Raw genomic sequence first — 27,035 nt, 5'->3', positions numbered from 1 at the left:
GAGGAGAGATACTTGCTGGTGACCGAGGCTGCTTGAGTGCAGAGAATTCACAGCAGAACTGCAGAAGAAATGCACAGTAGACCGGGGAAGGCCCTGGTGAGCCAGACAAGCCACTGAAGATCCTGGGAGACCCGCAAACAACCGTAGGGTGATGGCCAAGACGCTGCAGGTACTAGGGTGGCTAATCCCAGGGTTGGGGAGACCCATAGGGTGCAGGAGGCCCTAAGCAAAATATAGAAGGACTCTTCACTGGGACGGAGTAACCGAGTGAAGGGGGCCTGGGACACATATCGGGGAAGCATATCCCGAACAGCAGTAAAGAGGAATACAAACTTTGCATACACAAGTGGTATTCACAGACCTTGGCAGGAGAGTAAACCAAGGCTGTAGGTTGAAGAGAAGTCAGTCAAAAAGAACTGTGAGAGTAACCAAGTGAAGGGGGTCTGGGACCCATACTGGGGAAATGCACCCAGAACTGCAATAAAGAGGAATATGAACCCTACGTGTAGTGTACAAGTGACACTCAGAGACCTCGACAGGAAAGTAAACCAAGGCTGTGGGTGGAAGCGAAGCCAGGGAGAGAGAACTGTGAGAACGGAAACATTGGACACCTTACTTGGCAGGAAAGTAAACCAAGGGGGTACCGACAACAGGGTCTGGGACCCGCAGGAATTGAGAGGAAAATCTGTCCTTCTTCTTTGTTGCAGTACCTGCTCAGAAAGGGTGTGGGACCCTCAGCACAGCTTGGGAGATAGATACAGGATATTAGTCTTCATCGCAGTACCTGGCTGCTCACAAAGGGTCTGGGATCCTCAGCACAGCTTGGGAAAGAGATCCAGGCTATGCTTCTTTGTCGCAGTACCTGGGAGCCTGGTCTGCTCAGAAAGGGTCTGGGACCCTCAGCACAGCTTGGTAAAGATATCCAGGCTATTCTGAGAGGCACAGAGACAATTTGGATCAGGGATTCAAAGACTCGGGGAAGGGAATCAACCCATTGAGTCTTGTGGAACTTTGTTTTCTTTTCTACACCTTTTTTGGAACTTTGATTTGGAATTACGGAGCTGGGCTGCAGTTTGACAGCCAGGAGGCATTTCCCTTTTCTCCTTATGTTGAGTTTAGCTTCTGAGGGATAGATCAGGATTTGGACACAGGACAGTGAATTTTACTTTAGACTTTCTAACACAGACTGCTTCATTAGTTTGTTTTATTGATGCAGGTAAACTCCTCTTAGAGGTAGGGTTAGTTAGGATTTCCTCCAACTCCCCCGATTTTTGTTATTAATAAAAGTCTTTGCCAATCAACATGCCACCCTTGTGTCCGAGTCTCAATCCTACACCCTTACAGCACCAAGAAATTACGAGAATAGCAGCCCAACCTTCTCTCTTCGGGTGGTACTACCTCCAACGCACCCTTTAAAAGCAGGGCTCTCAGTTCTTCCTGGAGCTCCTGTTACGGTTGCTGGGGAGGGGGTGATGGTCTTTACGGTGGTCTTTTCAGGAAGGTGAGGCAATATCCCCATCTGACCAGCTGTAATGCCGAGCCATTAGGATTATCTCCTTCCACCTGTCCCAGTGCTCGGAGACCCTCCCTCCAACTGGGGAAATATGTGGGGAGAATTCAGAGTGGTTTAGTGGACTTTGCTGCACCAAACGCTGCTGATGAATTCGACTGGCTCTTAGAGACTCCCTCTACCCTTTCCAGGACTCAAGAATGGCCTCTGGCCCTGTTTGGCCTGTGGCAGATTAGCCTTCCTTCCGGAAGGGAACATAGCGTCTGTAATCTCTGCCTCTAGAACCAACGACTGAACGATTGCTTGACCAGCTGCTGCACCGGAAGGCCCAAGGACTTTGCAGAGTACACCGATTCCTTAAACCATTCCAGGGTTTCATCAGCCCTTGGGACAAAGAGGTGCTCGCCATTAAAGGTCATATCAAGCAACTTGGCTTGCGCATTCAAGGAGAACCCCAAATCATGGAGGTATGCAGCCCTCCTGATCAACGTAGATGTCCCCATGGAATGGCCAACGCAGTCAGAGGTGTTGAGATTTGCCTGGGGGGCTTGACACGCCACTTCATTCCCATTGTTGACCATGTCCAAAAATCCATCCCTCACCTCCCCCACTGGGAGAGAGTTGGTCTGCCGCCTCTGCTAGCTATCGTCCTCCAAAGTACGTGCAAATATTTGGTGAACGCACAAATTACGTTAATCGCCTTTAGAGCCATGCTCCCCAACACAAATATCTTTTTGGCAAGATATTTGGCCTTTTTAGATTTACTGTCCATAAGAACGTTCGAGTTGGACGAAGCGGGCCGTGAGCTGACCACAGCCCTTCCGGGGTAGGATGAGCAGATAAAAAGGGAAGTCACCCCTGGCTGGCTTGTATTTCTTGGTTAGCTCAGCATCAACCAATCAGATATGGCTGAGTTCAAAGTCAATGCACTTTCTGAATGAGGACCCTTATCGAGGATATCCGTTTGGTCATTGGACCATAGGGGTTTGGTGGGGACACCAAGGCCCAGAGCTAGCACCACCCTCTCAACTGTTCTCCTATATTGAGTATTGGGATAGGTGTAGGGAGCCACCTGCTGCATATCATGGTCCGGTGAAGTGTTGAACTCACTTGCCTCATGCAGCCCTTCGCTCAAGGATATGAAGTCAGTCTGGTCCGAGAACAAATCAGCAGCTCTGTCCCCACTCCCAGTGGTTCCATTCCAAAAGGGACTGGATCCCCCTCCTTGTCAAAACTTTGTTCTCGATTCCAGTAAGAAAGACTGATACATCATCGACAGACCCGCCCTAACGAGGCCTCTCAACACTGAAGCCTTGATGTCAGGACTTGATGGTCGTGTAGGCGATGATACCTCTGTCCCCAAGTTCCACTCGAGCAAACAGTCAATATACTGCCCGAGCAGCCCTTGAGGCCACAGGTGGTGAATGTCGTCAGCCGGAACCAGGAATGCCAGAAGATGTTTTCCCCTGACCACTGTAAGGCAAACACGCGGGTTAGATAACAATCACACCCTGTGCACAATCCTAAATGTTTACCTATAAGGAGCTTACCCTGAGTGGTTGTCTGGAATGTGATGTAGGGTGTCTGTCTGAGGGGCCGGCAGGGTTGACGACAAGGTTGCAGCCTGGCAAAGCACTTGAAGGATGGAATCACCACCTGATACGGAACCTGGTACTGTGAGCCAAACTAGATGGCACGTGATGCAGAGAGCTGAGTTCAAACCAAAGGATAATCCAATTGCAGTCCAGGAGAAAAGCCAAGGTCGTGTCCAGGGGGAGCAGTTCAAGACAAGGTACCAAACAAGGGAAATCCAAGAAGCAGTCCGTGGGAGTAGCCGAGGTCAAAACCAGGAAGAAGCAGGTCCAGGCGAGGTACAAAAGAGGAAGCGGTTCGGAATCCAAAGGCAAAATCCAAGATCAAGGATAGCAACGTCCGTAGTCCAACCAAGATCAGCTGTGAAGCGTGGATGGGAGTTCGCGCGTCACTTTTGAACGCTCGCTCCAGTGATCACGTGACACACACACGATTGGCGCACACGCGATTGGACGCGTGGAGGAAGAACGTCCAAGCGTCGGCAGCGGAGACGCGGAATGCTCATGGCACGTCTCCACGGCAACCGCCAATGCAGGAATGGAGAGCGAGGCATAAACCAGCGTCGCAGAGTTCGGCCAGCCCCTTGTCGGCAAACCTGAAGGCGAGAATGTGCAATGGTGCGTGTGGTGTCTTGTTGTGTACTATGATTCTGCCGTATATTGATGTAAGTACGGGATGCAATAGGAGGGCTTGTGGATGTGGATGGGGGCGTGACAGAGCCCCCCCTCAAAGGCCCACGACCCCGTGGGCTTGAAGGGTACTCCCTGTGGAACCGAGCCACCAACAACGGAGCATGGACGTCAGGAGACGGAACCCAGGACCGTTCCTCAGGACCATAGCCCAACCAATCAACCAGGTATTGCAACTGCCCTCTAACAATCCGGGACCCCAAAACAGCGCTAACCTCATAATCCCCCTGGGAGGCCAGTGGAACAGGACCGGGAGTGGACGTCATGCGAGTGGTATCAGGGCAGGGTTTGAGAAGGGACGTGTGAAAAACAGGGTGCAGTCTCCACGAAGTGGGGACAGCAAGACAGTAAGCAACCGGATTCAGGACCTTGGAGACCCTATATGGGCCGACGAAACGGGGTAGTAGTTTACGTGAACCTGGTATGCGCAGCTGACGCGTAGACAACCACACCCGATCGCCCGGTGAGTATGAAGGGGCCTCCTTTCTCCTTTTGTTAGCGGCTGTCCGCATCGACTCCTGTGCTTCTCGGAGATGGACAAGGGTTTGAGCATGTATGGAAGCGAGATCCCGGGCACAGTCATTTGCCGCCGGATTCCCGGTCCGTAGTGCGGGGGTATTGGAAAAGTCAGAACCAGAAAAAGGGAGAGTACGTGGATGCTGGCCATAGAGTGAGTAAAAAGGGGAGAACCCAGTGGATGAATGCATGGTGTTGTTGTAGGCAAATTCTGCGTAATGTAGAGAATCAAGCCAGGTGTATTGAAATTGCAAGGCTAAACAACGTAGGTACTGTTCCAGGGCCTGATTTACTCTTTCGGTCTGACCATCGCTTTCGGGATGGTAGGCCGACGAGAAGCGTGCGTCAATACCCAGTAGTTTGGTAAGGGCCACCCAGAAACGTGACGTGAACTGTGTTCCACGATCCGACACAATGACACATGGCAGACCGAACAGACAGAAAACAGACCTGAAGAACATTTGAGCCAAGGAAGGAGCGGTGGGGATGCCTTTACATGGTATAAAGCGGGCCATTTTGGTGTATGAGTCCACTACTACCCAAACTGTGTCATAACCCCGAATACGTGGTAATTCTGTTATCAAATCCATGGACACCGTATGCCAAGGTTTTGGGGGTATGTGTCACGCTCACCTGATTCCCACAGAGGCGCAGGTCTGGCTTCGAGTGCAGATGCTTCTTCAATGGTGAAGCGGCGGACTCTGAAGATGGACTCACTGGCTCGCAGGAATATTCCCCTGTGCGTGAAAAGGGAGTATTACCTACTGACGGAATAATGCTCAAGCCTCCCACTCCCTTCCAACCCTCTACGATACCCTTCCTCGATTCCCCGTGAAGTCTCACCTTCTCCATCCTGCTTCTGATGCAGGGGCGCGTTGAAACCCAGTTACTTCACTGGATTGAGGTTTGATGGGAGTTCAAATAAGCTCGACTATTCAGGTAAGGCGCTGTAAGAGTTCTGTAGCAAGTTCAAAAGTTCAAGCTTAATAATAATGTTCATTGTCTTATTGCAGCAAGCGCTAACGCTTATGTCTTTTTCCCCTTAGGGGCCGGGGTTCGGAATGCCGGAGATATGGCGCCGACCCGAAGTGAAACGTGCAGTTCCAGTAAATGACAGGTAAGTTCTGGATGAGCATTCGGGTAATGTCTTTGCATTCGCTCATTCAACGTCTTTGTCTTTTTTCCCCATAGGGGCCGGGGTCCGGAATGCCAGGAAGCGGCAGGACCCGAAATGAAATGGGAATTACCCAAACAGGTAAGTCTTAGAAGGAAACTGAGCTTTTCCTATTCCCTTCCTTCTCTCACCTTGTGTTCTTGTCTTTTTCTCTCTAGGCTCTGAGAAGTGGCTGCGGATCTGGATGATCACTGCTGAAGATGGAGGTGCCCAGGAAAGGTGAGTGAAATGCAGCGCTGCAGCGATCGAAGCGAAATGCCTTTAAAATGATGTCTTCCCTTTCAGGATTGTCGGTGTGATGTCTCCGTGATGCTGCTTTAGCAGGTAAGGTCTTCTTTCTCCCCAATTCTCTCTTAGCAGGTGACCCAGGATCCTGACAGGCGTGGCTGAAGTCCAGAAGCAGGAGCTGACACGGTGAGCATCCAGCTGCGAGGAGCAGAACAACGCGAAGCGTGAGTTGCTGATCGGGTGTGGTTTAAATAGCTTTGGTAGAAGTTCCAGGAATGTATCCTTCCACCAATCAGGTATGTATCCTTCCCCGACCACACCCAGGGAAAGTAGTCCCACAGGTAAAGTAGTTCCATTCAGGCCTCAAGAGGGCCTGGATGTAGCAGCATGGTCTGCATCAGGTAAGTGCACATAAACACTTGAACACATGTCTAGCTTTATGAGCCTGGCGCCTAAGGCGCCAGGACAGGGGTCCAACATGAGCCTGGCGCCTAAGGCGCCAGGACTGTGTCCAAAGGGCCCCAGCTTGGGCCCGCGGGCACTTCCCTGGGGGAAATGATGCCTGCCTCTGGGGTTCCTGGGTCGGACCTGGCTCCTTGGAGGTAGGCATCATGACAGTACCCCCCCTCAAGGCCCCTCCCAAGGTTGTTCCCTCTGGGGGTTTTGGCTTGTTCGGAAATCTCCGGTGGAACCTTCGTATTAATCGAGGTGCGTGAACATGGTTACTAGGCTCCCACGATCTCTCCTGAGGTCCATATCCTTTCCAGTCAACTAGATAGAAGAGTTTGGACTTTAACACCTTGGAGTCTAAAATGTCTTTAACTTCGAATTCTAATTCCCCTTCAATTTGAACTGGGTCTGGAGGCTTGGACAGTCGGGTCCCTGGTTGTACTGGCTTCAGAAGTGATGCATGAAAAACTGGATGAATACGCATGTTAGACGGTAGATCCAGTTTAAAGGCCACGGGATTGATTATAGCCTTGATGGGATAAGGTCCTATGAATCTGGGATTGAAACTTCGCGGGCCCTTGAGGGGTAAATGTTTCGTTGCTAGCCATACCTGATCTCCTACTTGGTAAGGAGGAGTTTTACTTCGGTGCAAATCAGCGTGTTCTTTATACTTTTTCTTGGCTTGCTGTAAATGAGTTGCAGCTTCTTTGAAGGCTCGGGTTATTGTGGAATGCAGATGATTTACTGCGGGCATTTCCAGGGTCAGAGGTGGATCTAGATCAGAGGTCCGAGGATGGTGACCATACAAAGTATAAAAAGGAGTCTGTCCGGTTCCAGAATGCACTGAATTGTTGTATGCATATTCTGCGATCCAAAGGATGTCTTTCCAATTTAATTCGGATTGGTGTAACATGCACCGAAGATATTGCTCAAGAGTCTGATTGGTTCTCTCGGTTTGTCCGTCGGTCTGGGGGTGGTGGCTGGTGGATAGCCGCACATCTATTTGTGCTAGTTGGCAACCCTTCTTCCAAAAATGGGAAATAAATTGACTTCCACGATCCGAGACTAATATGGAAGGGAAACCATGTATGCGAACTATATTCTCCAGAAATTCCTTGGCCAAGGTGGAAGCTGAAGGCAAACCTTTTAAAGGGATAAAGTGGGCCATTTTGGAGAATAGATCCACAATTACAAGGATAGTGTTGTAACCAGCACAAGGAGGCAGGTCAGTTATAAAGTCCATTGACAAGGTGTGCCATGGTGCCGGTGGAATGTCCAAGGGTTGAAGTAGGCCGGCTGGCCTTTTCTTTTGACCCTTGTTTTGGGCACAAATTCCGCAAGACAATACAAAAGACTTTATGTCTTTTCTCCAAGAAGGCCACCAGAAGTGGCGTTTGATTTTTTCCTCCGTTTTAGCAATACCAGGGTGTCCTTCCATTAATGATTCATGATGATGGGCAATAACAAGTTCTTGCAATTCTTTACTAGGCAGAAACAACCGCTCCTGGAAGTAGGGTAAGTCATCCTTAACGGTGTAATGAGGACCCTTTTGACTCCGTTCCAGTAAGGCTGAAGAGTCTAGAAGTTGTTTTACTTGCGTTTGGATGTCCTCAATAGTTTGCAATGAAGTTAGGCCTAAGATTCTTTGTTCAGGTATGATTGGCACAGGTTCTAAACTCGAATTGGGTTCTTCTATGCCAATCCGGGATAAGGCGTCCGCTTTACCATTCTTGCAGCCAGGGCGATAGGTAATTACAAAATCAAATTCCGCAAAGAATAGAGCCCACCGGAGTTGTCGTGAAGATTGAGCTTTGGCCGTCTTTAAATACTGTAAATTTCTGTGGTCCGTAATTACGGTGATGGTGTGTCTTGCCCCGAGAAGGTAGTGACGCCAAGCCTTGAAAGCAGATTTAATAGCCAGTAACTCTTTGTCGGTAATTGCGTAGTTGATTTCAGGAGGAGAAAATTTCCTGGACCAAAAGGCCACGGGGTGTAGTTGGTTAGTTTCTGGGTCTCTTTGCGACAGGACAGCTCCCATGGCCGAACTGGATGCGTCGGTTTCCACAATGTAAGGGAGATCTGGGTGCGGGTGTTTCAATATAGGTGCAGAGGTGAATTTGGTTTTCAGGTCCTGAAAGGCTTGTTCGGCCTCAAGAGTCCATTCAAAGCGTTTGTTTTTCTTTAGGAGAGCTGTGATGGGTTGGACTGTTCGGGAAAATTCCGGGATGAATCTTCGATAGAAATTGGCGAAGCCGAGCATGCTCTGAACTCCCTTCACCGAGCTAGGAGATGGCCATTTGAGGATGGCGTCCACCTTTCGCGAGTCCATTCGGACTCCTTGAGGTGTCAGGATGAATCCGAGAAACTCCACTTCTGTGGTATGAAAAACGCATTTTTGGAGCTTTGCAAATAGTCTGTGCTGGCGCAATTTCTCAAGAACTGCCTTAACATGTTTTCTGTGATCGGATTCTGAAGAAGAGTACACCAGGATGTCGTCAATATAAACAATGACACAGACGTCGATAAGTTCCCGAAGAACATCATTCATAAAGTACTGAAAGGCGGCAGGTGCATTGCACAAACCCAAGGGCATCACCTGATATTCGAAGATCCCAAATTTGGTGCGGAATGCAGTCTTCCATTCGTCGCCTTCTTTTATACGCACCAGGTGATAAGCTCCTCGGAGATCTAACTTGGTGTACACACAAGCGTCTTTCACCTGGTCGATAAGCTCAGGTATCAGGGGCAGAGGGTAACGATTCTTAATCGTTATTTGATTTAGGGCGCAATAGTCTATACATGTTCTAAGGTCGCCCTCTTTTTTCGGCACGAAGAACAGAGCTGAGGAGACAGGAGACTTGGACGGGCGAATAAAACCATTGGCTAGATACTGATCTAAATACTGACGCAAATGTAGGTTCTCAGGTTCTGTAAGAGCATAAATCCTACTACAAGGTAGTTGAGCATTGGGTAGCAGATCGATTTGGCAATCATAAGACCGATGGGGGAGGTAACGTGTTAGCCTGTTCCTTCTGAAAAACGTCTTGGAATTCTTGGTATTCTGACGGTAGCTGTACAGGGGTGGAAGTTGCTGAGGCTAGACCCATAACTGGATTTCTTGGGTAACAATTTGGTTCACAATCAGGAAAACTTATCTTCTTTGCTCGCCAGTCAATTCTGGGATTATGTGTTTCTAACCAAGGAATTCCAAGAATTACTTGAAATTGTGGGGCCTTGATCACATCAAACACGATTGCTTCCCGATGTCCATCCTGACCCACCAGTGTCATTTCGACGGTGGAATGCGTTACAGGCCCTGAGGCTATTTTGGTTCCATCTACTGTAGTAATGACATCTTGGGTTACTTTCAGGCGGAGAGGGAGCTTAATCCTGGAAGCCAATTCACGGTCTATGTAATTTCCAATAGCTCCACTGTCGATGTATGCTTTTATAGCATGCAACAGCTGAGGCTGTTTTGGGTCCACGAGCACCATTGGCATGACAAAATGCGAGGTCAAAGAGTTTGTTTTCAAGCTCGGCAAGCGGACCCCTACGCTTGTTGGGCTAGGTCGTTTCCCGAATCAGGTGTCAATAAATCGTTATCAGTGGCTCCAACCACCTTCTTAGGTGGTTTAACCGGACAATTTCGAAGAAAGTGACCGGAAGTCCCGCAATACAGGCAAAGTTGCTTTTGCCGCCTTCTCTCTCGTTCCTTCTGCGTTAATGGTCCTTTAACACCGCCGATTTGCATAGGTTCGGATACGTCGGTACTCTTGGAGTTAGCGTGGGTTTTGATCGGTACTCGGGTTTCGTACTTGAACCGATCTGCTTTTCTGTTTTGAAGTCTGTGATCAAGTTGAACCACCAAGTCTATGTAGTCTGCGCAGACCTGGGGTGGATCTACTATCTGAGCTAGAACATCCTTAAGCTCTCCGCGCAGGCCTCGATGAAACAATGTGATCCTTTTGTTTTCTGGCCATCCAGTTTCCACAACCAGTCTATTAAAGGTGGCAACGTAGGACAGGAGATCCTGATTACCTTGTCGTAAGGATAGCAGTTCGTTATCAAGGGCCTGTCCTTGAGCGTGTCGAGCAAACAATCTTTCCATGCTGGCCTGGAAACCCTGAAAATTATGGAGAATGGGATCATCCTGATTTACCAATGGAATAGACCAATCGGCAGCACTGCCACTGAGGTAAGATAGTATAAAGGCTACCTTGGTCTGATCGTTAGGGAAGGCCCCGGGTCTGCACAGAAAGTGTAAACGACATTGGTTCATAAAGACGGCATATTTCTTGGGATCCCCCGCAAAACGTTCTGGCGGGGCCAAAGGCATGTGTTCAGGTAGATTGATTTGTACCGGGTTATTCAAACCCATTGATGTGGAAGTACCTCCGGAATTAGGTAAAGGAGTGTGCCCTGCCTGGGCCTGCAATAACCTTTTGGCCAGGTCATCTGTTCTTTCCTTTGATAGGATCAGTTCTCTTTTGAGAGCGTTAGTTTCCTGGCGGGCTGAGTGCACTTCTGCCCGTAATTCCCCCAAAAGCTGGGCCAGCTGATCTGTCTCGGAAGTCTCCATAGCGCCCGGGTGGGAAATTGTGGGTAGGCTTCGCGTTCTGTCACGCTCACCTGATTCCCACAGAGGCGCAGGTCTGGCTTCGAGTGCAGATGCTTCTTCAATGGTGAAGCGCAGGACTCTGAAGATGGACTCACTGGCTCGCAGGAATATTCCCCTGTGCGTGAAAAGGGAGTATTACCTACTGAGGGAATAATGCTCAAGCCTCCCACTCCCTTCCAACCCTCTACGATACCCTTCCTCGATTCCCCGTGAAGTCTCACCTTAGGCTCAGGAAGGATGAGCTCTCCATCCTGCTTCTGATGCAGGGGCGCGTTGAAACCCAGTTACTTCACTGGATTGAGGTTTGATGGGAGTTCAAATAAGCTCGACTATTCAGGTAAGGCGCTGTAAGAGTTCTGTAGCAAGTTCAAAAGTTCAAGCTTAATAATAATGTTCATTGTCTTTTTGCAGCAAGCGCTAACGCTTATGTCTTTTTCCCCTTAGGGGCCGGGGTTCGGAATGCCGGAGATATGGCGCCGACCCGAAGTGAAACGTGCAGTTCCAGTAAATGACAGGTAAGTTCTGGATGAGCATTCGAGTAATGTCTTTGCATTCGCTCATTCAACGTCTTTGTCTTTTTTCCCCATAGGGGCCGGGGTCCGGAATGCCAGGAAGCGGCAGGACCCGAAATGAAATGGGAATTACCCAACAGGTAAGTCTTAGAAGGAAACTGAGCTTTTCCTATTCCCTTCCTTCTCTCACCTTGTGTTCTTGTCTTTTTCTCTCTAGGCTCTGAGAAGTGGCTGCGGATCTGGATGATCACTGCTGAAGATGGAGGTGCCCAGGAAAGGTGAGTGAAATGCAGCGCTGCAGCGATCGAAGCGAAATGCCTTTAAAATGATGTCTTCCCTTTCAGGATTGTCGGTGTGATGTCTCCGTGATGCTGCTTTAGCAGGTAAGGTCTTCTTTCTCTCCAATTCTCTCTTAGCAGGTGACCCAGGATCCTGACAGGCGTGGCTGAAGTCCAGAAGCAGGAGCTGACACGGTGAGCGTCCAGCTGCGAGGAGCAGAACAACGCGAAGCGTGAGTTGCTGATCGGGTGTGGTTTAAATAGCTTTGGAAGAAGTTCCAGGAATGTATCCTTCCACCGATCAGGTATGTATCCTTCCCCGACCACACCCAGGGAAAGTAGTCCCACAGGTAAAGTAGTTCCATTCAGGCCTCAAGAGGGCCTGGATGTAGCAGCATGGTCTGCATCAGGTAAGTGCACATAAACACTTGAACACATGTCTAGCTTTATGAGCCTGGCGCCTAAGGCGCCAGGACAGGGCTCCAACATGAGCCTGGCGCCTAAGGCGCCAGGACTGTGTCCAAAGGGCCCCAGCTTGGGCCCGCGGGCACTTCCCTGGGGGAAATGATGCCTGCCTCTGGGGTTGCTGGGTCGGACCTGGCTCCTTGGAGGTAGGCATCATGACAGTATGGGCAGGGGCTGTAGTAATCCCAATGGACGGCCTCTCTGTGTTTTGCACTGTGCACATATAGAGCAGGTGTTGACATAAGTCTCCACATCTCGTCGCATCGATGGCCACCAGCACCAGCGTTTCAATAATTCCAGGGTTCGTCGTTGACCTGGGTGACCATTGATGAGAACATTATGGGACCACTCCAAAGCCTGGTTACGTGTATCATTGGTGGGTAGGAATAGTTTCCCTTGAACAAAAGGCACGCCGTCTTGTATGTCAGGATCCCAGTCAGCTAGTATCTGGGGACGTTGTGCAACCCATTGTCGAATAGCAGTCAACATAGGTGGGGGTGGTGTGCAAGCACAAACTACATGGACTTCGCCTAGAAGCATTTCAGGATACGAAGGAAGGGGCACCCCCCGTGGTGAACGAGACAGGGCGTCAGCTTTTCCATGGATCGTCCCAGGTCTATGCTTGACAATGAAATCATAGGCAGAAAAGAAAAGATGCCAACGAACTTGTCTACTGTTAACACATTTCAATGACGCTAGGTCCTGTAGGTTTTTGTGGTCAGTGTAGACTGTGGTCTGGTGCTTTGCTCCCAGGAGATGATGTCTCCAGACCAGCAAAGCATCCCTGATAGCTAGGAGCTCTTTTTCGGTGACCGTATAGTGTGTCTCGGTCGGTGTGAATTTCCTGGAATGGTAGGCCACCGGGTGTAGTGCTCCGGTGGAGGGACATGGTTGGGACAAGATGGCCCCCAAAGCGAATGAAGAGGCATCTGCTTCCACAACATACGGGAGTTCTGGGTCCGGGTGTTGCAAGACAGGAGCCGTGGTGAACGAGGTTTTGAGCGTATCAAAGGCTACCTGATGTGTAGAGGTCCAGTCAAACAACACCGCGGGACTGGTCAATGCAGTTAGGGGTGCCACAATGGAAGAGAAATTCGCGATGAATCTCCGATAAAAGTTAGCGAACCCCAAGAAAGATTGCAGTTGTTTCACAGTGACAGGGATCGGCCAGTCTATGATAGCTTGGACCTTGGACTGGTTCATAGTCAGCCCCCCAGGGGATATATGAAACCCCAGGAATTCGACTTCGGCTGTGTGAAATAGGCATTTCTCAGGTTTGGCATATAACGAATGTTTTCTGAGTCGTGTGAGTACTTCCCTAACATGAAGGACATGCTCGGCCATAGTTTGGGAAAAGACTAGTATGTCATCTAGATATACTACGACATATATGTCCAGGATATCATTGAATATGTCATTTACGAACCGTTGAAAAGTGGCAGGGGCATTGCAAAGGCCAAAAGGCATCACCTTATACTCATACAACCCCTGACGGGAGCAGAATGCCGTTTTCCACTCGTCACCAGAGCGCATACGGACCAGATTATTTGCTCCCCGTCGATCCAACTTGGTATATACAGAAGCATTGGTCAACTTGTCTAGCAAGGTCGATATGAGTGGGAGAGGGTAGCGGTTTTTTATGGTGACCGCATTCAGGCGTCTGTAATCTATGCATGGACGGAGGTCTCCCTCCTTCTTCGGAACGAAGAATATGGGACTAGCCACAGGGGATGAAGAAGGCCTGATGTGACCTAATTGAAGAGCATGACCTATGTATTCCTTCAGGGCCATTTCTTCTGATGGTGATAGCGAATATATGCGCCCCTTGGGAAGCGTTGCCCCATCGATCAGATCAATGGGACAATCATACGGTCTGTGGGGTGGTAGTACTTCGGCAGAGGCTTTGTCAAAAACCGAATGGAAATCGTGGTATTCCGGGGGTACCTCTGACATAGTGGCTCCCACTGTGTGTGCCCCTTCAGGAGGACTCTCAACCACTATGCGTACCCCCCCGAGTGCCCTTGCGGGACTGATGAGAACATCGTCGTCCAGTAGGCAAAAATGTTGACATACCTCAGATTCAAATGAAACCTGACCAGTACCCCAATCGATGAGAGGGTTATGTTTTTTCAACCAGGGAAGACCCAAGATTATCCCGAACTGAGGTGTGGATATCAGATCAAAGGACAGTTGTTCCTTATGGTTGCCCTGGATGGTCACGTCCATTTGGGCGGTTTGTTGCTTGATCGGACCGGATACGAGGGAGGACCCGTCCACTGTCTGGACCAGTTCGGGATGTATCTTGGTCACTAGAGGAAGGTTCAGTGACTTGGCCAATGATATGTCGATGAAGCAACCAGTAGCTCCTGAATCAATGACGATGTGGACTTCATGTGAACACTCTTTGGCCGGTTGAAGAACCGCTTGAACAACTACTGGTCTTATTGGACCGAATGAAGGAACCCCGGGGTTATAAACCGAGCTCGCCTTGTCCCCCGTATTCAAGGGCGAGCTTTCTGAAAACCCGAAGCCTTGTTCTTTGGACGTCGAGGGCACTCCTTGACAAAATGTCCACTGAGGCCACAATAGAAGCATGCATTGTCGGTTCTTCGACGCTCTCTTTCGGTTTGGGTAATAGGGCTTCGTAGACCTCCTATTTGCATGGGTTCCCCAGCACCATCTGGGGTAGAGGGCAAGGATTTTACAGAAAGGCCTGACTCCATCCGGCGTTCAGACTTCCGAGCGTCTACCTGTAGGGCTAGGTCTACCAGATCAGAATAGGTGTCAGGAAGGGAAGGTACAACAGAAAGAGCGTCCTTCATAGCGTTACATAAACCTTTGTAGAACACCACGGCTTTCTTGTTTTCTGGCCATGAGGTTTCAGCTGACAACTGGTTGAAATGTGTGATGTATTCTATCAAAGACTGTCTGCCTTGGGATAGCTCTAGCAGCTCCAGGTCCCGGGACTGGGCTTTATACCTGGTGTCAAATATTTTTGCCAACTCACTCACCAGGAGGTAGAAATCATAAAGGGCCGGGTGATTGTTTTCAAGGAAAGGATTAGCCCAAGTAGCGGCAACCCCGGACAGATGGGAAAGCAGAAAAGCGGCTTTTGTGGTGGAATCATGAAAGACTAAGGGCCGACAAAGGAAATGAAGCTTACATTGATTGATAAAGGTACGGTATTTTCTGGGGTCCCCCTGGAACTTCTCAGGGGATGCCAAAGGAAACTGAGAGGGCAATACCACAGGAGTAGGTGGCGTGAGTGGTGCAGAGGGCCCCGGGATAGGCGGTGCCGGATCCCCAAATTCGGCATCTGGCAGTAAAGGGTTGCGGTTGCTCTGGATGGTGTCTAAGCGATGATGAATCGCGGTTGTGGCAGCCGCCACTTCCGTTCTAAGAGATGCAACCGCTTGCATTAGAGCGGCCACGGGATCCCCGGCAGCGGATTCCATCGCCTGAACGACCAGAAGTGGCTTCACAGTCTGTCAGGACTTGATGGTCGTGTAGGCGATGATACCTCTGTCCCCAAGTTCCACTCGAGCAAACAGTCAATATACTGCCCGAGCAGCCCTTGAGGCCACAGGTGGTGAATGTCGTCAGCCGGAACCAGGAATGCCGGAAGATGTTTTCCCCTGACCACTGTAAGGCAAACACGCGGGTTAGATAACAATCACACCCTGTGCACAATCCTAAATGTTTACCTATAAGGAGCTTACCCTGAGTGGTTGTCTGGAATGTGATGTAGGGTGTCTGTCTGAGGGGCTGGCAGGGTTGACGACAAGGTTGCAGCCTGGCAAAGCACTTGAAGGATGGAATCACCACCTGATACGGAACCTGGTACTGTGAGCCAAACTAGATGGCACGTGATGCAGAGAGCTGAGTTCAAACCAAAGGATAATCCAATTGCAGTCCAGGAGAAAAGCAAAGGTCGTGTCCAGGGGGAGTGGTTCAAGACAAGGTACCAAACAAGGGAAATCCAAGAAGCAGTCCGTGGGAGTAGCCGAGGTCAAAACCAGGAAGAAGCAGGTCCAGGCGAGGTACAAAAGAGGAAGCGGTTCGGAATCCAAAGGCAAAATCCAAGATCAAGGATAGCAGCGTCCGTAGTCCAACCAAGATCAGCTGTGAAGCGTGGATGGGAGTTCGCGCGTCACTTTTGAACGCTCGCTCCAGTGATCACGTGACTCACACACGTGATTGGCGCACACGCGATTGGACGCTTGGAGGAAGAACGTCCAAGCGTCGGCAGCGGAGACGCGGAATGCTCATGGCACGTCTCCACGGCAACCGCCAATGCAGGAATGGAGAGCGAGGCATAAACCAGCGTCGCAGAGTTCGGCCAGCCCCTTGTCGGCAAACCTGAAGGCGAGAATGTGCAATGGTGCGTGTGGTGTCTTGTTGTGTACTATGATTCTGCCGTATATTGATGGAAGTACGGGATGCAATAGGAGGGCTTGTGGATGTGGATGGGGGCGTGACACTTGAGGGGCGTTGCAGCCGCTGTCTACTTCAAGAGGATCAGGATCGAGCAGGAGGGCGTGAGACCTGACACTGTTACCTTTGCGCCAGAACGTCTAGGCGCAACTGGTGCCATCATACCGCAGGCTGGTTTTTTCAAACAACTGGAGCATTTGCGTCTTAAATGCCTCCAACCCTCTCTAAGGCACCCTTACTCAGGTATGACTTACCCCTCTCCTCTGATGAATCGAGTCGCACCTGTTTCGACACTGCTTCTTTTTCTTGTGGGAGGACGAGGAGGACGAATGGTAGGACTCATTCCATGAATGAGACTTTGTGTCCTTCTTGCGATGTCTGTCTTCCTTCTCAGATGTAGGTCCTTTGTTCTCGGGGCTCGAGGACTTGGTGGCAGATTGAGCCGGTGACTTCAAAGGGAGGCCCTCGACTGCAAACTTTGGCAATCGTTCTCTGAGGGCCTTTGGGTTCATGTGCTGGCAAGAACCGTACTGCTTGTCGTTGTGTCTAACCTTGAGACACCACATACAAATGATTAGTGTGTCTGTGTAGGACATCTTCGAGCTGCAATCCTTGTAGTATTTAAAGCCCAAAGGTTTAGGGACGACATATCGGCATCACAAGTGTAAAAACATTTCAGTCACTTACAGATCGCGTTCCGAACAATGTGCTGTATGCGTACAAAAAAGGAACTGAGGTGTGGGGGTATAAAGACATAATATATACACAATCGACGTTTCGTCCAGAGTCGAGGAGTGGTGCAGTCAAGACATGACGGAGTCGAGAAACGTCACCGAGCCGTAATATTCTCCCTGTCGAAAATAATTCTGAGCAGCTGACTTTGGATGGGATATCTATCAGATGAGGAGTCTGTGGGAGAATGTAATCGATTGAAGCTGGTTTACTGGTTGTCAACTTCAATGGTGCTGATGGCACCAATGAAATTGGTGCTGGCTTCCAGGAGGACAAGGTAGATTTTACAATGAGAGCCAAAAGGTGCCCTTGGTGCTGGCCATCTCAGTGAAAGACCCAAATCCAAGCCCTTGCATGTGGAGATGCTGTCTTAGCCTCTGCTGGAGCTGCTTGTAGAGTGAGCAGTGTAAGAAACCAGAAGGTGTCTCACCTGCTAGTTTCCGGGGATCTGTCAATCAGGTGGCCAGGACATAGCCATCGGTTTTGGATCCAGTTCCTGGGGGTGGACCAGTGAGGGAGGATCACATGGGTGAAGGGTCCTCGGGGAGTGGGACACCGGATGGTGAGACGCAGTGTCCCTCTCTTCCCCTTAACACCTTTACCCCATCCTACCCGATGGGATATTTAGAAACTCAACCCCCCCCCAACTTTCCTGCATGAACACTTTTACATGGACAGCCCGCACCGGGGGCAAACAGACTCACAACGAGCCGTGTACCTGACATGTCCCAATACTATGGTCAGGCGAGGTCAGGCAATTATCGACCATCACTCACACCTGACTTCCATTACTCCTCCCCACACGGATTAAAGGCGGAGCACGAGTGCATATACTGAGCGAGGTAAAACACACAAAGGTACAGCAGTTTTGAGTTGGCAGTTGAACGAGGAGAGAAAGACGGCAAGGCACGAGGGATTCGTGAGAGGGGCAACACCCTTGACCTTTTTGGCAGGAAGTTCTTACTTTCAAGAAACCTTCAAGGCAGAAAATGTAAGGCCAGGAAACTAGGCTGAAGATTCCTGCATTGTGTGTCGGAGATACCGAGGGCCCTCCGGCGTGACTGACCAAGGCAGGGAGGAGCAACAGACCCTGTGATATCATCCTTGGCTCCAACAATAAAGAAGTGACAGAGAACAACACAGCCAGTGAGTTGGGGGAGACCGATGCCAGACCGGTCTCTGTTGAAGTCAAGGTTGCAAATATCAATATTGTAAAGAGAATGCTGGAACAAACATTGTTAAATGCGTGTGATGAAAGACGCGACTGAAGCTAAATTGCTGGTGAATATTTGAACATTAGAAGGAAAGATACAATACCATTGACAAAGTGGTCGGGCACTGTGAATGTGCTCAGTCGAAGGTCTCTGTACGGTATCCTGACAAAAGAGTAGAAGATTGATGTGAAGTGTAAATTGTGTGAAGTGAATCTATGTGGTCCTGCGACGGTTTAAGCAAAACCCATTGCACATTCAAAAGTCTTTGATTCTGGTATCAAAAGAGATCTGAGCCCGGACGAGGGGGATCCATTGTCTGAGCCCGAACAAGGAAGACCAAATTGTGAACATTGTAGAAAAGGGGTCTGAGCCCAGTCGAGGGGGACCGGTGGTCCGAGCCCAAAGGAGGGAGACCAGTCTTGAATTTGTGAAAGTGAAAACCCTGACAAAGGAAAGACACTTTTGTGTTTTGTTTGTTACATCAAGCCCTCTGCACAAAGAGAGTGTCATTGAGAGAGATACTTTGGCGGAAGGCCCTGATGCCTATGTGTTGAACTGTTACCTCATGACCAAGAAGCCAGAGGGTATGCGAAGCGCACGCGTGCAGCCTTGCCCTATGCTGAAAAGACAGGGAATGGAAGCCAACTGCTCAACTATCCTGACATATCATTTCTTGAACACTTTTCTTTTGCATGAATTGTTATCCCACACCATTTTGTATTTAGAAGTAAGGATTGGCAATAGGTGTATTAGTATAGGCCCTTTTATTTTGACAGACTCCTCTAGGACTGAGTTGTTGTTATGTGATGGTCGTAGCTTGCTCCTATATTTAGATTTAGGTTTAGATAGGCGTTCTACCAACCCATTGAAATTCAATAAACACCCTTGAACTGTGAACACTTGTGTCTGTCTTCACTGTTTGATACCATGCCTTCCTTACAGCAGGAAGATCTTTTAGAGGTCTGACATTTGCTACAGTAGAATTTGTTTGAGAGCCTTAATCGTGCCAATTCTAAATTCTCCCACTCTTCTGGATTGGAAGAAGAAGTGCGAATGGAATGTCTTGGTTTGCCTGACGACCTCCATGCAGCAAATTCCTCTAATTCTGACTTGCACTGAGAACTGCAGCGGCACTTCCAGGAAGACGAAAATTACCTTCTGAAACAGGAAATGTAATTCTGTGATTGGTGGTCCCTCTTCCTCTTCTTTTTCTTTTCCTCCTTAGGCCTAAGAATCTCTCAAGCAGCAGCGTTTCTGAAATGTTCATGAATGGCCATGGGATACAAGAAGCAGCAGGAGCCATACCTCTACGTACCATGGTCTTGGCCAAGACAGCACACTCTTTAAGTATTTATTTATTTATTTTTTGCATTTATACAGCACACACAAGCCCTCAGGCATCAGGGCGCGACAATCCAGTTACATGAGACCCATTAGCTGGGGAAGTTCTTAGTACAAGATTAAACAGTGGTACATAGTTATCGGTAGGTACAAAGTAGGTGTTTAAACATGATGATACAGATAGGCAGTGTTTATCCCTAAGTTACAAGTTACAGAGACAGTACAGTTGCGGTGCTAGGAGGACTGCTGATGTGGGCGGTGATGGCTATCGTCAATTGGTTCAGGTGAACAGCCAGGGTTTTAGGGCTTTTCGAAAGGCCCAGTAAGAGTTTTTGGCCCTTAGGGGTTGAGGGAGGGCGTTCCACTGTTTTGCAGCAAGGACGGAGAAGCTTGCCCCTCCTGCTCTGGCTCATTTGAATTTGGGTTGGATCCGCCTGTGGGTGTAGGGAGTCCTGGTTGGCCTACCTCGTTGATTGGGAACAATTTTTTGAGGCAGGTATGGTGGGGCCACTTTGGATATGCAACTATGGGTGATGGTAAGTGTTTTGAAGTATGGTTCTGATAAGGAGATCATGTGCCCACAATTATCCAACGGTTTGAAACCCGTCTTTAGGGATGTTTTTTTCTGGCAAACAAAACAGATTAGACAGCAATCAAAAAAGGTTCTTGCATGTCGAAGTGGAAAACAGGAACTAATGAAGATGGCACCAGCAGCTTCATGTATGCATACAGATGACATCACTCCTGGAGCAAAGGGGCACCTGGGAACAGTGATGGAACGGTCCCAGAGTTCTAAAGCACCACCTAGATAATCATTTCAGCATAGGCTGTGTCTGAGGGGCATTTCATAGAGGAGGAATCTGTGGCGGGAATGCATCCATCAGAATTAGGGATTCATCTTGAGTGACAATACTGACTTTTCCGATCAATATAGGGGTTGAGATACCCTGCATGTGACCGTAATTTTCACATAAACTACACGAAGGGACAGATAACTTGCACCTCTATTGTCCTGGAATTTCCAGTAGAGCTGTTATGGGAGATAATTAGCTTTCCTCGCTTCGACTAACTGACTGAAACTCCACCTTGCAATCGTCGCCCCTGATTTCACTACAAATAAAGAGCTCTGCTGTTCTTACGCTGCTTCCTATTAACTGATATTTTTCTAGTTTTGTGTGGCACAATATTCTGCTTGGAATCTAGTTAATTACATAAATGTATACTGTACTGGACACCACAAGCTTTAACAGTCCAGGTGGTCTTGGGAGCTTTGCTTGACAGCCTGGAATGTGGTGGTAGATGGGCCCATTTACCTTGGTCCATGATGACTTCCATGCAGTTAACTTAGAAAATGGCAATATTTTGGCATTGTTACTCTAGAAAACGGTATAGTAACACTCCTGGTGCACTTACCTTAGTGCTTGTTGGCATGCTGATATTCAAGTGACAAAGGATGTGCTGGCAGTCCTCGTACTTCATTGCCTTGCGTAGAAAGGAGAGAGACCCGCATGCTTCACGGCCACTGTCTCTCACCTAGAGATGCACACCCCCACATAAGAGACAGGGGGAGAATATTTAGTTAACGCATAAGACACCAGGCGCACCAAAAGACACAAGTCAGAGACACACAGAGTACTGCACAAAATACTGCACCATGCACAAAGCCGGTGAACACCAGACACAGTGATGCAGGGCAAACAGCACAGTGTTCACATCTCGTACGAAAACACATCAGAAAACAACATAGTGATTCAGACTAAGCCAAGTTGAAAAGTGCATGTCGAAGCTAAGAACCAGCACACAACAACTTGAAACAGCACAATGACACATCACGAAAGAACAAAGACAATTCAAAGATCCACCTACATTGTTTCAGAACAAACATAATTCCGAACAACACAAACATAGCTTCCAAAGGCACTGAGAAAATTGTTTACAGTGCAATGAGACTTGCACTTGCAGAAGCATGAAACCAACTGGCAGCAGAACAAAAAACACTTGCAATAGCACAAAGGCAACTCACAGCAGCAAACACATACTATGGAACTGCACAAAACATAATGCTACAAAAAGATGACAATGCACAGCACATACAGCATGTAATATCTTGTAGCATACAAAAGCACAGGGACCAAACATACAACCATAGAAAAACAAAGACAAGAACTAGCAGAAAAAGGTGGTAGCATAGAAGGGGCAGCCTTCCACCACTGGATACACTAAGGCATTTATTACAGATAATACAAAGTTTACTTTAGCACAAAACATAGCCTACAGAACCTTAGAAAGACAGCCTTTCAAAAGTTGAGAACAATGCACAACAAAGATGCAATATCACAACAAAGAAGACCCAGCAAGAACAAAAATGCAGAAAGCCAGAGCAGAAAGATAATCATTAGCCAGTGCAGGACTAAAGCAACAAAGAAAACAAGAAAGCCGCTCACAACAGAATATAGACATACATTGGAAAAGCACAGAGAAACTTGCAGCAACACAGACATACACCCAGTTCACAACACAGCCAATGCACAGCCCCCAACACCTTGGAAAGAGAACTGAAACTGCAGAATTGCAGTAGACAGCAGCACATTGTTTCAACAAAGAGCATCAAAAAGAAAGAGTTCACAAGTTAACAAGCACACAGCTCTCAACAGCGGAAATGCTTTATGTCTTCAATAAATTGTTAACAGTGAAAATACACAGCATGAAAGTTTGCAAAGACACAGCTGAAAAATGCAGAAAGACACAGCTCCTAACAGTACAAAGGGATAGACCTCCAAAATCCCCGAAAACACACCTCAGATGATCATAAATGCACATCACATAGCACCACAAAGAAACGGCTAACAATAAAATAAAGGCACCACTTGCAATGTTACGGACACAGCATACAACATTTAAAAAAGGCTGCATGCAACAGCAAATAGATAAATTATGCAACAATCCAAAGAAGCTCCCCTTAGCATAAAGACACTACAAGTAATAACGCAAATAGTGAAGATAAAGAAAGTAAAAGCCCAAAAACACATGCAACTGCCCCAAGACATAGCACAGAGCAGTCATCACAAACATGAAGCCTGCTACAGTAGAAAAACAACATTCAGCTGTGCAAAGGCACATCAAGCAGCAGCTAAAATGTGTAGTATGCAGCAGTGCAAAGAAAGAAATGCAACAGAGAAATGACACAACCTGTAAAATACAGAGATATGTCATGCAACAACATTGCGACATAACATTGAACAGCACACCAAATAAGGCATTCTGTAGGGTAAATCAACAGCACACAGTAGCAAAAAAAGGGCCACTAGTCAACATCCCAAAGAGACATCCTGCAGCGAGGCAAAGACACAGCATGTGTGCAAAAGACAAGCAAGCAATCATGCAGCAAGGCAAAGAGGCAGGATGCAAATTGATAAATCCTGCAAAACCATCAAACAGCCATTGAACAGTAAACAGATAAATCATGCAACAGTTGAATGAAACAGCTTCGAACTGCACTAACGAAAATCAAGCAAAATCCCATTGTATGGCATAACAACCACTAAAGAAAGACACACCATGCAACAGCACAAGGGGAGAAGAAATCCTCACAGAAGAAACACCATACAATATCAGAAAATCATAAGATAGAAAGACAGTATGAAATAGTAAAAGGTCATCACTCACAAAACCCAAAGACACAGCATTTAAGCATAAGGAAGCAGTATCTAACACTTAAAAAGACAAAGGACAATACAACAAGAATACTAAGCGTGCAACACCACAAGGGCACAGCTTGTAAAGCAAAAAGATACAGTACGGATCAGCACAAAATCAGTATGATACATAGAAGAAACTGTATACAATCACTGATTTAGCCCAAAGCATAGGACAAACATATCCTACAATTTCATTTTACAGCAGCACAAATATACAACTTACAACACAAAGGAGGCATGACTTATAAAAGAACAAGAACACGTTGTAACAGCAAATAGTACAGACAACTCACAAAAGCATACAGCACAGACAGCTGATGACAGCACTAAAATCAAGAATCAGCAGCACAAATGCATGACTCATAACAGCAAAAAGGGAGGACACTGCACAGACAGCAGCACATATACAGCTTGAAAAATCACAAATAACCAGTTGCAGTAGTGAAAACAAAGCTTACAACAGCAACGCAATACAGTTTTTAAAAGCCCAGCAACAAAGCTAACAGAAACATTAAGCCAGAGATCATGCATCTGCTGCACCATAACTCACAACATTGTAAAGGATTATCACAAAGACAGAGCTTGCAACATTGTAGGAGCACAGCTACAAGAAAAGCATCTGCATGTACTATAAAGCATGACAAGCTATATCTAACAGCCTTGCAAATCAAATCAAGCACAAAGAAGATATGTAACAGCACTACATCAAAATTCAAACTTGCACAAAGACAAAGCATGGACAAACATTACAATATAGCTCAAAACCACAGACACATTATCTAACAGCACTACAACCCAACTAAAAACAGTAAACACACACAGCTTGTAACAGCTAAGTCATATTTTACAACACTAAAAAGCCACTCCTCCCAAAACCACAAAGATATAAATGACAACAGCATAAGATATAACATCTAATGGCCCCACAACACAGACAAGTGTTAAAAACGTTGCCTATGTTGCCTTCTTGCAGCTACAATACACAAAAGACAAAAATACACACAGCTAAAAGTCACCACAATGTAACACCCAGCCAAAAAGGGACACATGCGCATCTTATAAACACTTGTAAATTGCCCATTTTTCAAATTGCTCTTATTCTTCATCTGTCTTTCTGCCATTAACATTCTAAACTGGGTGTTGACGAGTGTCACACATTTGGGTAAATGCAGCTCAATTGGAACCCTCAAGGCATAGTAAACAATAGCAGCATGCATTCAGCAGTCTCTTGGAGGTATCCCTAAACCGAACGCTGCAACGAACGCGAAAAGTAGAAAATAATACAGACGCCCGGAATGAGAGACGCATGTACGTGAGGGAATCGAACCACTAGATGAACCTTACACACAGTGTGGAAAGAAGGAAAGCCTTGGACTTAGAAGTTATTTCTCCCGGCCAATCAATCGTTCAAAAACGAACAAACATCACAGTATGTGGCTGTTCCCACTTTTGAATCAGAGGACAATTCTCCTTAAGACTGCAATTGAGACGCTCTGAAAGCCAATATCACATTCTGCCCCTCCTGATTCTACTGGATAGGATATGCTGTGGCTCATGCCAATAGATGTGTTTGAAAAATGGGATGTTCTGTCCTGAAGAAGGTTGCCGTACAGAGAGAGCACTAATGGGGATGCTCGCAGAGAGCAACTGAAACACGTGTCGACGTGAATCTGTGGGAACAGGAGAACACAGATCTTTGTTATACCCCAAGAGTGTGGGGAGTTTTTTCCTAATGAACTGTAATGAGATGGAGATATAACAGATGTTGAACTGTTGTTTTTTATATGTAGACCATTTTTCGAAAAAATGAATTGTCGAATAAGAGAGTGATGAGATGAGTATGTATGTGAATGAATGAAAAGTGAATGGGTCACAACGTCATAGGAACTGTTTAATTTTACTTTTAGATTGTGTACAAATAAACTAATAAAGACTTGGAAATTGAAACCAAGTGAAATATAAAAATGATCTAGGCAGTCCATCATCCTGATTTGTCCACTAGTTCGAGTGTGTTTATATATTCCCTAAACCCTGGCCCATGGAGGCACATCAGCATGGCAGGCCTTGGGTACATGCGCCTGGCATCATGGCAACACTGCAGACAGCACAATGACATCCTCTGTATGCCGAGGGGTCCTATTCAAGGGACACTGCACGCTGATCCTGATGGTTCAGACTGATCAATATTCTCCCATTTACCAAATATAATATTTTGCATAGCAAGGGAAAGTTGACGTGTGAGGGTCATTCACATTATGCTTGAAGCAGTATTGGATCCGCCAGAATCCATTTGTGGTCCACTGTGATTGTGAGTAAAAAATCTTACATCGATGCCTGTCGCCATTAAACAGACTCAGAGAAAAACTATCAATGAAATCAAGATAGTCATGTAAAATAGGACTTTCCCTAGTCTAGATGGTTTAACTTCAGATTTGTTGCACCAAATTTCAGAGGTCCCGTCGTCCTGTTTTTGTGAAGTTTTCCACAGTCCTGAATCGTCAGATGATTCCTACCACTATGAAATCAGCCCTTATTTTGTTGGTTCCTTAGCAAGTTAGGGATTGTTTGGCCTGTGGATGTTACAGGCAAATTGCTTTGCTAAACATAAACCTCAAAATAATGGCAAAGATGTTCACCTTCTGATTAGAGAAAGCAATAATCAAACTCATCCGCACAGCTAAGACTGGTTTTGCAAAGGCTATTATGAGAATAATTTAAGACATGCCTACTTGCTGTTTCTTAGTGAGGCGTTGGAGATGGTTTAGGTTTTTCTGTCTATTGTTGGTGAGAAAGCATTTGATGGTGGCAAATGCAGCTTTCTAGAATTCACTGTGTAGAAGTTCAGGTTTTGTCCCAGATTTAGTTTGCTTATTAAGACACTCACCTAGTGATGCGAGAGCAGCAGCATACATGAAAGGTATTATCTCTGACCATTTGATACCGGACCCTCAACAAGGTTATCCATTATGCCCTTCCTTCTCTAACATAGCCATGGATCCAAGCTTGCCTGACATTTTTACCATGCCTCACAGATATTGTGATTTTTCAGAACACAAAATTAATTGGGGAAGATCTGAACACATTTTAGGGGGAAATAATCTAAGAAGGGTGAAAGGAGGAATACAATACTTATGAGTATGTGTACCATCGCAATCTATGTCTGTCAATATTAAGCGGGTTCTGGAGTAGGGTAAGAGATCACTTTAAGAGGTAGCACAATCCTACCATAAAACTGAAAGGCATATCAGTACAAACAAATGTCTATCCTTCCCAAGATCCTTTCAATCTTAAATGCATTGGCATTGCCCCTTCTGACATCTGCTCTGAAGATTAGACTAAAAGACTAAGGGCTCTTTCCTATGGACAGAAGGTAGGAAAGCAAAAATGGGCTGGACATTTTTATTTAGGGAAGTGACTTTCATTTTTAAACTGTACCACAATGATTCACAGGACATGCAAGGCATTACTATAAAAGAATACAGAGTAGGTTCATGTAGAGTAACTTTTATGAAACACTTCCTTTTGGCGGTTCTTCCCCAAAGGGAAAGCAAACGTGATATGTTGGCTCCACGCTCTGTCTCAT

The 27,035-nt window shown here is 47.2% G+C and overlaps 1 protein-coding gene across 8 annotated transcripts in view; it reads right to left on the bottom strand.

The window, feature by feature from the left end:
• The window catches only part of ANK1 (ankyrin 1), a 2,823,483-nt gene that overhangs the window by 848,808 nt on the left and 1,947,640 nt on the right, over positions 1-27,035 (bottom strand). For all 8 annotated transcript variants that reach the window (XM_069617665.1, XM_069617670.1, XM_069617666.1 and 5 more), the window contains one exon: positions 21,168-21,287. In XM_069617665.1, the coding sequence (XP_069473766.1) occupies positions 21,168-21,287 (120 nt within the window). The remainder of the gene's footprint in view (positions 1-21,167; positions 21,288-27,035) is intronic.

This window comes from Ambystoma mexicanum, chromosome 10 (genome assembly GCF_040938575.1).
Source record: "Ambystoma mexicanum isolate Mex_15411 chromosome 10, UKY_AmexF1_1, whole genome shotgun sequence".
In the NCBI taxonomy this organism is placed as follows: Eukaryota; Metazoa; Chordata; class Amphibia; order Caudata; family Ambystomatidae; genus Ambystoma; species Ambystoma mexicanum.
The sequence above is the reverse complement of the archived record's forward strand: the minus strand, read 5'-3'. Positions and strand labels throughout refer to the sequence as shown.